This window comes from Papaver somniferum, unplaced genomic scaffold, assembly GCF_003573695.1.
Source record: "Papaver somniferum cultivar HN1 unplaced genomic scaffold, ASM357369v1 unplaced-scaffold_21, whole genome shotgun sequence".
Taxonomy (NCBI): domain Eukaryota; kingdom Viridiplantae; phylum Streptophyta; class Magnoliopsida; order Ranunculales; family Papaveraceae; genus Papaver; species Papaver somniferum.
The window spans coordinates 3,002,482-3,018,491 of NW_020631041.1; the positions used below are offsets into that span (position 1 = coordinate 3,002,482).

At 39.2% G+C, this 16,010-nt stretch overlaps 1 protein-coding gene across 1 annotated transcript; it reads left to right on the plus strand.

The window, feature by feature from the left end:
* Positions 1-1,319: 1,319 nt before the first annotated feature.
* On the plus strand, positions 1,320-15,992 carry LOC113339364 (eukaryotic translation initiation factor 1A-like). Its single transcript, XM_026584652.1, has 3 exons — positions 1,320-1,524; positions 2,262-2,281; positions 15,864-15,992. The coding sequence occupies exons 1-3, from the start codon at positions 1,320-1,322 to the stop codon at positions 15,990-15,992; spliced, it is 354 nt and encodes a 117-aa protein (XP_026440437.1).
* Positions 15,993-16,010: the final 18 nt, after the last annotated feature.

Below are 16,010 nucleotides of genomic sequence, written 5' to 3' on the forward strand. Positions count from 1 at the left end.
GTGACGAAATCTAACAAGGAATAGAAGAACATCATAGAAACAGAGAGAAGATATCACAGATACAAGCAGACCAATACATTTCCATTCATTGACATCATCATAAACAGATAGACCACCACATATTTGTATCAGCATCCATAGAGTAACCACCTAAACTACCCTAACTACTCCACAAACTGTACGTACATATCATTCATACTACAATCAGGGCCTATCACCCTATTATGTAACTAATAGGCCACCGTGAACTTCACTGAGTCATTGATGGATTACGGGAGAATTGGACAGTGAGCAGGCCATCATATCGTTCAAATCCAGAAGATGCAGAAGCTATAAGTGTTCTGAAGGCAATATAGTAGGGAAGGGAGAAAGGCTTAGATTCCTTCAACAACGAGGAAGACTGCAAAAGCCTGATACCTAATTTAGCCTATCAAAAAAAAAAAGCCTATTAAGTAAGGTACAAACAGTAGAAGCACATTTTACCTTATGTTTGGACTTCTTACCATCTAATTGGAGAAGCATTTCTTTGGGTTCATCTCTTTGGGGTTTGTACACCAGTAACACCACCACAATCAAATAATATGTTCAGTTTATAGAAAGCGGGATAGGAGGCAATCGTTAATCAAATTGCATAATAATCCTATACGATCTTTATATTGTCATTTTTATTTGAAGGGCTAGCATTAGTTAGCAGCATGGTCTGGTTTTTCTCGTTCGAAAATCCATGCACATCATTGATCTCAGGGTTTTCACCATATTTTTTTTTTCAATCGAAAATCCGTTCAATCATCAGCCATTTAATATTTTTTTATTGTATGTTTCGTTTGTCAACTCATCCATAAATAAACCGAAGGAAAAAAAATCGATCATCACTGATTCACTGTACAGAGAAGAGTTTTGGAAGAAGACTAAAAGACTTCTACCAACATGTGTTAGAGTCCTATATATATATATATATGGAAAAAAAAAATCTGCGGTTCTGACTTGGCATGGACTTGCAACTCCGGATCATCTGTGACGAAATCAAATTATATTATATGAATTAAATTATGGGTAAATTATTATGGAAGTTAGATATATATATATATATATATGGACACAAAAAACCGGAGAAAAATATGGAGATTCGAACGGTTAATTTACCATTTCCGTGAGTCCCACGACTCCTCAGTCATCTCAAATTTAGGAAAGTAAACCAAAACTTGGTCGGCAAGTTATACGCCCTTTCCTAATCCAGAAACAATATGTTTCTTCAAAATCCTATAACTACACATGATCTAATTTCGTTAACAAGAAATCAGGGTTAAGTTTTTGCAATCATGCCGAAGAACAAAGGTAAAGGAGGAAAGAATCGAAAGAGGGGAAAGAACGAAGCCGACGACGAGAAGAGAGAATTAGTATTCAAAGAAGATGGACAAGAATATGCACAAGTATTGCGAATGCTTGGGAATGGAAGATGTGAAGCCATGGGGATCGATGGTACGAAAAGGTTGTGTCATATCCGAGGTAAGTTACATAAAAAAAGTATGGATCAGTGGTGGTGGGAATAGTGTAGAAGTTGCTCTGCCCTCTCTCCTAAAAAAAACTCTCCTAAAAACCTCCGTTTGTCCGATCATCTATGGATCCAGCCTCCTAATTTCTCCTGCGTCCAAGGACGGGATAGCATTGCTGTTCTTTCCCCTTGGGTCTGAGTTTATTGGGAATGTGCTGATTGACTCTCTTCGGCGTCTAAGGACAGATCCGGTGTGATTTTTTCCCTTAGGTCCGAGAGATATTGGTCAGTGAGATTCGTGATCCTGGTTTTGTTCTTCTCTGATAATGATCTAGATTTGCAGTGCGTTTATCAAGATGAAAAGGAAGTTCGCATTTGCTGGAAATAAGAGCTTTGAGATTTGTATGAACTGGAGAGAAATTGATCCCAAGGTCACTATAATTGAGAGATCAAATGGGTATACAAACTCATGCATCGTTCCTTATCAAGGAGCATTGTGGATATTGAACACGATCAAGGAGGCAAAATCCAGGGGTATCAAATCACCAAATCACCGGAGGAAGCCTCTCGGGAATGGATCATCAATTCTTATATTCGACAAAACCAATTCTAGGGGAAGGTTCATTGCTGTAGACTGGTTTATGGGGTTAGATTTTGCAAGAAAGGGCAGTCAATTCCTTGTTGGCAGATCAAGTAGCCCCCAAAAATTGAAAACCACTGGTTGGGTACCGTTGGTGACCGGGTCGGATCAGCACCTCGATGGATCTAGTCTGGGCGGCTGCTCCGAACTGGACAACACCGATAGTGCTGGATGTACTTGGCAGGGATGTTATCGGGAAGCAGATTAATGCGGAGATTTGAAAACGAGACGGAAAGCCGAACTGTCGGCAACGAGAAGGGAGAAGGGTCGTGCGAAGAGTGTTTCCCTTGGCAACAAGGGCGCTGAGGCGGTCTGGCCACGCCGGCGGAACATCAAATATCTGCAGCATTCACGGTTTAAACGGTGCGGATTAGCTCTCCCCAAAACCACCCAACCCGAGTAAAGGGAACAAAGGGTCATTTTCACAGGGTCTATGTGCCGAAGAACAAAAAGAAGAATTGAAGTAGGGCTATGACCTATAATAATGGGTCAACAAATAATGGTGCAGCGGCTCCTAAGACGGTGTGGAAACATCTAGGAAAAATGAATAAAATAAATGAGAATTCGGACACCGAACACAGGGAAGATACTCAAGCAGATACGTTAGTGGAAAGTAGCCATAGAAACGAGTTAAATACTCGAGCAGACGAAGCGCAGTTCATTGTGGGCCTCGAAGAATTACCTAATAGAGAACTCTCATGGAGCCGGCGTGGAAGAATTTATAAAGGCCCAGTTGGGATTAGGAAAATCTGTTCAAGTATCGGTATTAGGCCAAAATATTGGGGCAATACATAGACCAGTATGCAATTGCCGGAGCTCAATCAGGTAACAAACTCCATAGTCTTACCAAATAAAGCAAAAATATTTGAAAAGACAGAGGTGGTTCGAGTAAGAGAGGAAGGAAGCAGCGAGAAACAACATGGAGAAAATGATACCCAACTTGCCACCGCGACTCAACCTCTTCAATTTCTTGACGCAATTCCTATTAACAGGATTGATCCGTCAACACCAAGCTGCATCGACAAGGATGGTGATGTTCAATATTGGTCTATTAGTGAAGACGAGGATGGGTTTTTTTCTGACTCAGGGGAAGCGGAGGAACTCGAGAGGGCAGAGCAAAAATATGAAATAATTAATGATAATTTAAAAGAAAGGCAAGAACAATTGAAGAGAGAGAAGGGTAACTTCGTAGAGCAGTACAAGTTGTGGGGTGTCTTATGGGATTACCATTGAAGGGGATGGAATGTATGGTAGAAGAAAGCATAATGGGGGAACTAATGATAGCCGTGGATATAGAGAAAGCTAGGATTGCTAAGAACAAAGGGGTGACACAAAACGGTATTACTGATGACTCTCTAATAGGGGCACAGATGCTTCTGGATGAAGGTAATGTAGGTTTTGGTGGTAATGGGGATATAACCAGGGAATTGGCAAGTGACCAAATAAGTGATATTGATAGATGTGACAGTCGGAAAGATGGTAGCGAAGGAGAAGGTGGAGATGTGGAGGTTACAACACCAATGGTGAATCTCGTTGTTGATGGATTAGCTAGGCTAAGTAGAGAAAAGAATAGGCTGCAAAGCTTACTAAAAAGTACTTTTCCTGAGGGGTCTAAGCAATAAAGAAGAAAAAATAGCGCAAAGGGAAGATGGTTTCAATGATAGGGAAAACGCTGTCATGGAACATAACGGGTTTGGGTGATGTGGATAAGCGTACAGCTATAAACTCGATGTTAATGAGGTGGAACCCAGATGTAGTGTTGCTGCAAGAAACAAAGCTGCAAAATTTTACTTTGCAACAGAGAAGAGAAGTTTGGAGCAATCCAGATGTTGATTTCTGTTACATACCATCTAGGGGTACAAGAGGAGGCATATGCATCATGTGGAGGAAAGATAAGTTTGAACTCATAGATAAGTTGGAAGGAATTTATTCTCTTAATTGCTTGTTTCGGTCGAGGAATTATGATCTTGTGTTTTACATCTCTAACGTTTACGCTCCCAATGATAGGAAGGACAGGCATAATCTTTGGAAACAATTGGGTGAGGTTATGGAATCTGGGATTACCCTGGGATCCTAGGAGGTGACTGGAGTGTTACAAAATCTATCCTTGATAAAAATAGAGTAAGAGGTATTAGCAGAGCAATGAGGGATTTCATAAGTTTCATCTCAAATTTCGATCTTATCGACTTGCCCCTTAGTGGTGCGAAGTACACATGGTCTAACTTCCAGGTGGATCCTTATTGCAGTCGTCTGGATAGGTTTCTTATCAATCCTTTGTGGGAGGCAATGTTTCCTTATACGTTGCAAATAGCGAAGCCAAGACCAGTGTCTGATCATACCCCCTTGATGCTAACAACAACTATGCTGAACTCGGGACCACAGAAATTTGAGATTATGTGGCTTGAGAGTGAGTGAGGAGCTGATGGACAAAATGCAAGAGTGGTGGACAGAATTGATTTTTAGTGGCAATCCAGGGTTTGTTTTTTATAAAAAACTGATGGGTGTGAAAGAGAAACTTAGCATTTGGAATAGAGACTGTTTTGGGAAGACTAAGAAGAAGATGGAAGAGATTTTGGATCAGATACATATGGTGGATCATACAGATGAAGATAGAATGACTACTGATGAAGATAGAGTTAGGGTAAATTTAAAGAAAGATTATATCAAGTGGGCTAATTTGGAGCACAAGAGGATCAAGAATAAGGCCAAGGGTCAGTGGATCAAATATGGAGATAAGAACACTCATTTTTTTCATAGATTGGTGAATCAAAGGAGAAGAGCCAACACCATTGCTAGCCTTAGAGTCGTCAGCGAGCTGACGGACGACCAACAACAAATAGGTACGCACTTGCAGGAGTTCTATACTGAGTTATATAAGGAAGATGTTATTCATAGGCCTTTCATGGAGGATATACAGTTTGAGAAGATTACAACAGCCCAAAGTGAAGAGATGGAATTGCAAATTACAGAGAAAGAAGTTATATTGGCTATCAAATAAATGGAACTCAATAGAGCGCCTGGTCATTAAAGATGATTTCATGAGAATGATCAACTATTTCAGTGCAAATGGCTTCTTGGATTGGAGAACTAATAACACGTTCGTCACTCTTATCCCTAAAACAGACAATTTTGAGTCTGTCAAAGACTACAGACCAATAAGCCTCATCAATACTTCATACAAGATTCTCTCGCATGTCCTGTCAACGAGGCTCAAGAAGGTACTTCCCAATACTATATCTAATTCTCAAACTGCCTTCGTAGCTAACCGTCAAATTATTGATAGAGTCTTGATTGCAAATGAGTGTATTGACTCTAAGATTAGGGAGGCTACAAATGGATGGATGTTTAAACTTGATGTTGAAAAGGTAAAAGATAAAGTTAACTGGGGTTTTCTGGACACTCTCATGAGTAAAATGGGAATGGGATCAAAATGGAGGAGTGATGGTTTTTCAAATAGTGATTGTAGTAGTGTTAAAAACAGGGTCTTTTCAGACTTGTGAAGAAAACAATTTTTTCTAGATTTAAATTAAACAGGCAACTAAATAAAATAATTCAAAGTTTTGGAGAAAAACACCAAGACTAGGATTCCACCAATGACCATTTTAATAGTAAACTCTAAATAGTTCTTATGCAATTTTATCTTTAAAATCAATTCTAATATTTGCCTCAAATAAGTTTTTGAAGTAATAATTGTAATTAAAAAGTATAAAACATCAAAAGTTACTAAAACCCAGCATGCTTCATCAAGTCAATTCACAATTACTCAATAAAAACTATTAATTCAATTTTAATTCGTGCAAATAATCAAATAATAATATTGCAAATAAATAAAAAATTAGAATTATACCAATAAATTACCAATGGCTTCCTCCGTCGTCTCGGCTAATGGGTTTAGCTCCTCATCCCAAAACACACTCACAAGATAAATTCATGGCTAAAATAGATGTTTTTATTGATGATTATATGATGAAATAGGAATTAGCAACGCTGTAGTGGTGTTACAGCGCCACTGTTACAAAAGAGTATGGTAATTTAAGACTGCTGTAAACGATAACTATCTACTGTGTGTGAAACAACGACAGTGGTATGAAAATAAGTCTGCTGAAGAACGACTGACTCTGCGAGTCTGTTCTTCGTGTTCTTCAGAAGCTTTAATGGCAGCAGCAGCAGCAGCGTTGTCTCCTCTATAATTGCTTCTCCTAGGCTCTCATCGACTCTAAACTCTCTCCTAAAGGTTTCTAACCTTTCTTTGATGTAAACCAACACTTATATAGCCTTCAGATTCCCTAGAAACTCGATCAAATTCGAGAATAAATCTCTTATTCTTCACGTGCAGTTTGAACAATAATTCCATCTGTCGATCTTTGTATGCGTCTGTGAGCTATTCTATTGCTCCCAAAATCTTCTCTGACTTGAACTCAACTGTTTTGAAGTATATCCCACGCAAGAATCTCTCCCAAATCTTTCAAACCAATTCAAAACCCTAAACAGGGACCGTGTGCACTGTCTTGACTTTGTGTGGATTTTCTGACTTATCCAGCCCAATTAGATGGGTCTAATCGCTTCTAACAGGTCCCTTATGTCTTGTAGAGTCCGTGGGTACCAAATTTGCCCATTGAATCGCCTGCTAGGTCGCTCAAATCCTTGATCCAAAACTGTTGACGCTGCTGCCTTTTTTCCCGCCAAAATTTTCTTTTGAATTTGAGAAGTTGACCTCCCCTTATCTGTGGCTGGTCTCCCTTTAGCAGATGCCTGGAAATGGGTCACCCCTTAGTAATTAGGTTACCCCTTATCCAAAATCAAGGGTCCGTATAGCAAGTGTCCTCTGGGGCATTTTCCGCATTTTTTTCGGGGTTCCTCCGGGGTATTTCTGGGATACTTCCGGTACACTTCTGAGGCGCTTCCGGTACGTTATCAACGGAGGTCCAAATGCCACATTTTTAGCCAAATTCGCCGCAAGAGATTATTTTCCAAAAACACCTACAAATACATAAAATAACCAAATAAGTACAATATCGAGTACTAACAATATATACAAATGAGCTATATTAGACACATAAATGCGTCTATCAAATACCCCCAAACTTATTATTTGCTAGTCCCGAGCAAATCAAAACTACAAAATAAAATCCTAACTCACTGTCGCAGGCATCGTCGATTGCATTTAGCGTATGCAATAAGCCTTTAAACCCCTAGGTGGCCCTAGTGGCCGAGTTATAGTCTCGGGAGGGCTTACCAGAGATATACCCACAAAACCTGTACTCCAGACCTTAGCTATCTACGCAGAACCTTGGAAGGCACTAAAGAATCTCCTTGGTTGGCATACTTATTGACTACAGGAAGAAGTACCCTGATGCGAAATTCCAATTGCTGTACACGAGTTTGCACTCAAGCATACTAAAATTCATATAAAGTGACAGAGCTCTACTCAGATAGTTGCACTATGGACATCATATTCGGAGTCAAACTAATCACATGGAAAGATAAGAGATGGATATAGAAAACATAGATGGTTTTGATGTTTACTAAGTGAACGCGTTTCCCATATCTGTCTGAAGGCCTCCGCCAAAATGAACCTATCCTAATGGATTGAGATACTAGTCTGACTAATATCAACACACTGGCATATACAAGGGTACCAGTGGTCGATAACCTAACTCTAGGTCAACACAACTGGCATATACAAGGGTACCAGTGGTCGACTTTATTGAATTTATTCCTTTTGGTCAAATGGTCTGGTCTTTTTTTTTTTTTTTTTTTTTTTTTTTTTTTTTTTTTTTTTTTCTTTTTTTTTTTTTTTTTCATTTTTTTCATGGTATCTCAATCACTCTAATTCACCCTAGCATTGGTAACAACTTGAATCGTGGGCCCCACCTATCACTTAGAGAAACATAGTTTAAAAACAAAATAAAATAAAAATAGAAGTGAAAAGGACTCAACGAGATATGGTGAAACTATCATGTTATTTCTAACATCTGAGCTCTGTGCTTTTATGAATAGACTCTTTAGATGTTTCCATCTAATCAGATTGGTTCCTCAAACTCCTACAATCAAAATGCTTCCATCCACTTAGATTAGTTAGTGCAATCCTCAATAGGCATAAATTTCTAGGCTCTGGAGTTTATTTATTGCAACTAAAAGCTAACAAAAAGTGTTTCTTCCCCACCCCCAAACTTAAATCTTACATTGTCCTCAATGTTCTAAGGATGAAAATAAAAGATGAACAAGGAGAAACTATTACCACTGGAGGGAAAAGAAATAAGGAAGGATATTACCGTATCACATGAACGCGGGAGCCTCCCAGTAAATGCTAAATTTATAGTCATTAGCTAGACATCAAATACCTCAAAAAGAATTTTCACCTTCCAAAGTCGTATACCAATAGTCGAAATAATTGTGGGTCCATAAGACCAAATAGAACTGCCACAAATAGGAGACAAATGCTCAAGATCAGAAAAATGAGCAGATAGAGCACAACCTGATCTAAAGTTTCTCGCAAGACAACTGGATTTATCTGAGGTGCCCACTTGGGCTTCATATGAGTGTCTCGGCAAACAGATTCATCCGAAAAACGGGTCTCTAACATTTGGATTTTCTCCTGGACATTATCAGGCGGATCAGGTTGTGGAGTCTGAATACACTCAAGCGATACCTCAGATGCACTAGGCTTGAGTCCCAAGTTAGGGACTTCTATTGGGGATAATTGACAATCTCTACCCCCAAACTTAGAATTTTGGGTGCCTCTACAATGACTAGTCACAATGTTCCTAATTTCTAGACCATCGGGTTCTTGAAAAAGGTCAATTGCTTTCTCTAAGTCATAATCAGGTGGTTCATCCTCAGCTTGCTTCATATCTTCTATGGTCCACTCTAAGGCTTCCTTATTTTCTTGAAGCACGGTCTCTGGACTACTTTCCTGATCACTATCCAAATCGGAGGCTATAATCACAGGGAAAGACTCGGGTGGGCCTAAAAATGTATAATTAGACTCCAACTCAGGAGGCTCTTTTAAATAAGGTATTAAGATAGACTCAGAAGCTAGTAATGGTTCGAACCTATCTTTCCATATATCAATATCTAACATAGGAACAGAATCCAACAGAGCATTTACTTGTTCAATGTTACTATCATCGTCGAAATCCAGGCTAAAATGGGATAAACAACTCTCCAATGTATTTTCCGGTACGATGTTTGGTAATGACTCCTGAACTAAGGTTCCTATCATGTTCACCTCTTCAATACATGTGCTATCTAGCTCAGAATGTAGCTTGTTTACATTAAAAATATTCAGCTCAATAGTCATATTACCAAAAGATAGATTCATAATACCATTTCGACAGTTTATGATCGCATTAGACGTAGCTAAGAATGGGCGACCTAAAATCACAGGTATTTGGTTCTCTGGGTCGGGGACAGGTTGGGTATCTAGGACCACGAAATCCACTGGATAAATAAACTTGTCGACCTCAATAAGAACATCCTCGATCACACCACGAGGGATTTTAACGGACCTATCAGCTAACTGGAGTGTTATCTGGGTAGGTTTCATCTCACCAAGTCCTAGCTTAAGGTACACATGGTATGGCAGTAAGTTCACACTGGCTCCTAAGTCAAGCAACGCTTTCTCAACACGGTACTTACCTATTGTACAAGAAATGGTAGGGGACCCTGGGTCTTTATACTTAGGAGTAGTGGTATTCTGAATAATAGAACTCACATGACTAGCTATGAAGGCTTTCTTCTGGACACTGAGCTTACGCTTTCGCGTACACAAGTCCTTAAGGAACTTGGCATAAGAGGGAATCTGCCTAATTGCATCTAATAATGGAAGGTTGATATTAACCTGCTTAAAAACCTCCAATAATCATTAAAGTTGGACTCCCTCTTAGTCGGAACTAGCAGCTGGGGAAACGGGGCTCTGGGAACAAAGTGAGGCTCAACAGGACCCTCATTGGTCTCTTTGGAGACTCTATCAGTCTCCTCATTTTCTGGCTCAGCAGGGTGAACTACAGCATGTTCACTATCAGGCATGGCGACCTTGTTGTCAACTTTCTTTCCACTTCTTAGGGTTGTGACAGCATTCACATGATTGTACGATTTCTCTCCTCTAGGGTTAGGATCAGTATGACTAGGGAACCTTCCATCCTCTCTCTCACTTATAAACTTAGCTATTTGTCCTACTTGAAGTTCTAACTTGGCAAGACTCTGGGAATTATTCTTCAATTCTTGCCTAGTTTCTTGTTGAAAGCTCATGTGGTTCTTTGATAGCATGTCATGGTTATTACTAACATAGTGATAGCTTCCTCTAAGGTAGAGATCTTTTTCTCGGAAGTGTTCTGAAACTGGGTTTGACCTGAAGAGTTCTTAAAACCAAAACCTGGGGGAGGCTGAGAATTGCTAGACTGGCCTTGATCTGGCCCTTAGACCAAGAGAAATTAGGATGGTTTCTCCAACCAGGGTTGTAGGTTTCTGAGTATGGGTCAAACTTCTGACGGTTCTCAAACCTAGAGTTGTTATAGACAGCATGGGCTTGTTCTTCACTAACTTGACCTTCCCAAAATGAATTATCGGGCTCTATTCCACAACTAGAGACTTGAGAGGCTCTATTAGGTTCAACAAGGGGCCTATTTTTAGACTGACCCATTTCTAAAGCTTCTAACCTTCTGGACAAAGCAGCAAACTTAGCATCTGACGCAAAACTCGTATCTACCATATTGGTGCTACTTCTATTGACCAAGAGTCTTTTAGGGGGTTCAACACAAGATTCCCACTGTTGGGATTTTTCAGCGATAGCTCCTAAGAAGGTAAAAGCATCATCAGCATTTTTACTAGTGAACTCACCAGCGCACATAGACTCAACCATGGCTTTGGTCGAATAGTCTAAACCATCATAAATAATCTGTACAAGTTTCATATTATCAAATCCATGGTGAGGACACTGAGATAGGAGATCATTGAATCGCTCTAAAAACCTATAAAGAGACTCTCCCTCTTGTTGCACACTAGCACTAATTTTCTGCCTAACAGCTGCAGTTTTATGCTTAGGGTAGAATTTCATATAGAAGGCAGCGATAAGTTCCTGCCATGTTTCTATGGATTCAGACGGTAGGTTGTTAAGCCAGGTCTTGACTTTGTCTCTCAAAGAAAAAGGAAACATCTTAAGTTTCAAGACTTCATCGGTAAGGTCCTTTATCCTAATTGTCCCACAGATTTCCTCAAAGTCCCTAATATGAAAATAAGGGTTCTCATCATCTTTTCCTAAGAATATAGGGATCATTTGAAGAATACTAGGTTTTATCTCGAAATTAGCCGTAGTGGCTGGCAATTTAATGCATGAAGCTCGGTTGGTCCTAGTTGGGAACATGTAATCTTTCAAAGTTTCCATCGCTGGCACAACTGGAGTACTAGGGGTACTTTCCTCACAAAGAGACAGATTCTCAAAACTGAAGTTTCCAAAAACAGGGCTCTTAGAAGAATCTTCGAGCTCCCTGCTTAAATCAGAAGAACTACTAGGTTTTTCGCTAATCAATCGACCTAGAGTATCTCTTTTCCAAGCCCTAACAAAATCGGGCATACACTAAAAAGAATTCAAAAAGAAATAAAAAAAAATCCTAACAGGAATGTTCTAGCAATCACACAGCAGGCTGACTCGAATTTACCACAGCAAACCTAAAGATTTCTAGCAAACAACAAGCATGATGGCTCCACTTAGATTGTTTCTAGACCAGCTTCTAATCCTTCGAAAGGGAATTCGTTACAATTTGAGAAAACCCCTCTGGAATCAATCCGAGTTTAAGCAAGTTGAATCGAGGCGAGGGAAGCTCAGAGGAGCTTTGATACCCAAAACCTCACCGATCCAATGCGGCGCAGTCACGCATTCAACTCGCAGAAACCGTCAAGAACTTCGAGGTGTGCTTAAAAGAGTAACCAATATTTTTCGAATGATTGTCCTGTTAAGCTCGATACCCTATAGGTCTCTTTCTAGTCCAAATTTTAGGCTTAGGTTCGCTTTAGGTTTCGTTTTCCTAAGGCGGGCAAGAAGGGAGCGGTGATGAAATCCGAACCCTTATCTTATATGGTCCAGTCCTTGCCCTTTACTAGGAATTTAAAAACAGTCCATATTCAAGTCCTCAACATATATTCACCTTAAGGAGTCCAGTAACCCGCTTGCAGGAGATTCGCGGGTGTTTAGAATTTTACCTCCCGTACCAGACGGGCGAAGAACCGCTGAAGTCGACTCGGGCCACGACTCCTATGTCGTGTGCGAACCCGAGGGGCCGAGACGATATCGTAATCGTCGTCCTTCCCTGCACACAGTTTGTATTTAAGGGTACCCTTCCGTAGGGTTTAAAAATAAAAATGTCCCAAAATTAATGTCCAAAGTCCATAAAAAAAAAATACAAAAGAAAAGAAAGTCTAATTAAAAAAGAATAAAATTACAAAAATAAAAATGTCTCTCTTTTTTTTTTCTCTCTTTTACAAAATAAAGAAAATCTTCTTCTTTCGCTCCTTTAGCTTTGCTTTTCGCTCCCAAACTTTAAGTAAATCACCACAAGCTTTGGCAAATTTATCTCTCGCTCCAACTTCAAAAATCTGCAAGGAAACAAAAAAAACCAAAAACGTAAAGAAGAACAAGAATAATAATAAAAAAATCTAAAAAAAAATGCTACCTAAACACAAATCCGCGTCGGCGGCGCCAAAAATTTAATGGTTTTTCAAATAGTGATTGTAGTAGTGTTAAAAACAGGGTCTTTTCAGACTTGTGAAGAAAACAATTTTTTCTAGATTTAAATTAAACAGGCAACTAAATAAAATAATTCAAAGTTTTGGAGAAAAACACCAAGACTAGGATTCCACCAATGACCATTTTAATAGTAAACTCTAAATAGTTCTTATGCAATTTTATCTTTAAAATCAATTCTAATATTTGCCTCAAATAAGTTTTTGAAGTAATAATTGTAATTAAAAAGTATAAAACATCAAAAGTTACTAAAACCCAGCATGCTTCATCAAGTCAATTCACAATTACTCAATAAAAACTATTAATCCAATTTTAATTCGTGCAAATAATCAAATAATAATATTGCAAATAAATATAAAAATTAGAATTATACCAATAAATTACCAATGGCTTCCTCCGTCGTCTCGGCTAATGGGTTTAGCTCCTCATCCCAAAAACACACTCACAAGATAAATTCATGGCTAAAATAGATGTTTTTATTGATGATTATATGATGAAATAGGAATTAGCAACGCTGTAGTGGCGTTACAGCGCCACTGTTACAAAAGAGTATGGTAATTTAAGACTGCTGTAAACGATAACTATCTACTGCTGTGAAACAACGACAGTGGTATGAAAATAAGTCTGCTAAAGAACGACTGACTCTGCAAGTCTGTTCTTCGTGTTCTTCAGAAGCTTTAATGGCAGCAGCAGCAGCAGCGTTGTCTCCTCTATAATTGCTTCTCCTAGGCTCTCATCGACTCTAAACTCTCTCCTAAAGGTTTCTAACCTTTCTTTGATGTAAACCAACACTTATATAGCCTTCAGATTCCCTAGAAACTCGATCAAATTCGAGAATAAATCTCTTATTCTTCACGTGCAGTTTGAACAATAATTCCATCTGTCGATCTTTGTATGCGTCTGTGAGCTATTCTATTGCTCCCAAAATCTTCTCTGACTTGAACTCAACTGTTTTGAAGTATATCCCACGCAAGAATCTCTCCCAAATCTTCCAAACCAATTCAAAACCCTAAACAGGGACCGTGTGCACTGTCTTGACTTTGTGTGGATTTTCTGACTTATCCAGCCCAATTAGATGGGTCTAATCGCTTCTAACAGGTCCCTTATGTCTTGTAGAGTCCGTGGGTACCAAATTTGCCCATTGAATCGCCTGCTAGGTCGCTCAAATCCTTGATCCAAAACTGTTGACGCTGCTGCCTTTTTTCCCGCCAAAATTTTCTTTTGAATTTGAGAAGTTGACCTCCCCTTATCTGTGGCTGGTCTCCCTTTAGCAGATTCCTGGAAATGGGTCACCCCTTAGTAATTAGGTTACCCCTTATCCAAAATCAAGGGTCCGTATAGCAAGTGTCCTCTGGGCATTTTCCGCATTTTTTTCGGGGTTCCTCCGGGGTATTTCTGGGATACTTCCGGTACACTTCTGAGGCGCTTCCGGTACGTTATCAACGGAGGTCCAAATGCCACATTTTTAGCCAAATTCGCCGCAAGAGATTATTTTCCAAAAACACCTGCAAATACATAAAATAACCAAATAAGTACAATATCGAGTACTAAAAATATATACAAATGAGCTATATTAGACACATAAATGCGTCTATCAAGGAGATGGATCAAGACTTTAATCTCAACAGCACACTTCTCCATTCTTCTCAATGGCAATCCTGGAAACCAATTCAAGAGCTCAAGGGGGTTGAGGCAGGGCGATCCTTTGTCTCCTTTTCTTTTTACCATGGTGATGTAAGGTTTAAGCAAAATAGTCAACAAAATGGAGGAAAATGGGCTTTATAAAGGGTTCTCAGTGAAGCGGAATGAAACTCAAATAACACATTTATTGTTCGCTGACGACACAATATTCTTTTTTAGTGATGACTCTGAACAGATATTGAATATTAGAGCATTACTCATTTGTTTTCAAGTTAGCTCAGGACTGAGTATTAATCTTATTAAAAGCACTGCTTGTAGCTTCAGGGATACAAACTCAGATGATACAGTGGAGCTTAGTTTGGGTTGTACTTTTGAGGATCTACCCATTATTTACTTAGGGATGCCAGCTGGCTCACAGTACCACAACAAAGGCATTTGGGACTTGGTTATAGAAAGGACAGAAAAGATGATCCAAGGCTGGAACGGAAGAAATTTGACTTATGGGGGGAGGTTGGTATTGCTGAAAAATGTGCTAAGTACTATGGCTATATATAATATGTCAGTCTTCTCAATGCCAGCTTCGGTGGAGAAGAGACTCAATAAAATAATGCGAGATTTTCTTTGGGGCAGCAACACAATTGACAAGAAATATGTACTTGTAGCTTGGGATAAAGTGTGTAGAACAAAGGAAGAGGGAGGGCTGGGAATTAGGCAATTGAGGTTGAGAAGAAGACTTACTGATTCTAGAAGCAGTGAGACTTACTGCCCTGCTGGATACAGTTGTCATTAGTGAGAGTGAAGACTCTTGGGTCTGGAAGCACACTAAGGATGGAATTTTTACGGTTAAGTCTTGCTACGATGCTCTTTCTACTAAAACCCTTGCGGACTTTCCTTACATGGCGGTGTGGAATAGTAAGGTACCAACTAAAATATCATTCTTTATTTGGTTGGTACACCAAAATTCCATACTTACCCAAGATGTTATGATGGGTAGGGGGAGACCTATGGCAAACAGGTGCATTATGTGTAAGTTGGAGGCAGAAAAGACGAACCATCTCCTACTTCATTGTCCAGTGGCTACTAAGATACGGAATTTTTTCTACCACGCTTTTGGATTTTATTGGGCACAAGGGGAAGCGGTACAAATGGTGTTTCTCGAAAACAAGACTAAGATTTTCTGGACAAAAGGAAACTTTATGTGGGATGTCTTACCTTTCTCCAGGTGTAGAAAATGGACAAAAGGAAACTTTATGTGGCAAAGGCTTTTCTGTTTTTTCTTTCTCTCTGTAATTATTTATTCTTTTATCCTTTTAATATATATCTATCTATTTTTGCTGATCAAAAAAAAAAAAATATTAATTGGTTTAAGAGATTATCAAGATGATAAAGCTGATATTATATTGAAATATAATAGTGATGAATCTAGATTATTAAAAGCTTATGGTGAATTACCTGATAATACTAAGATCAACGATTGACGAAGGTGAAGAAGAGGA

Coding starts and splice junctions, on each gene's coding strand:
- LOC113339364 (XM_026584652.1), top strand. CDS start 1,320: ATGCCGAAGAACAAAGGTAAAGGAGGAAAGAATCGAAAGAGGGGAAAG. Junction 1,525..2,261: donor AGGTAAGTTACATAAAAAAA/GTATGGATCAGT, acceptor CGATGGATCTAG/TCTGGGCGGCTGCTCCGAAC. Junction 2,282..15,863: donor TCTGGGCGGCTGCTCCGAAC/TGGACAACACCG, acceptor ATCAAAAAAAAA/AAAATATTAATTGGTTTAAG.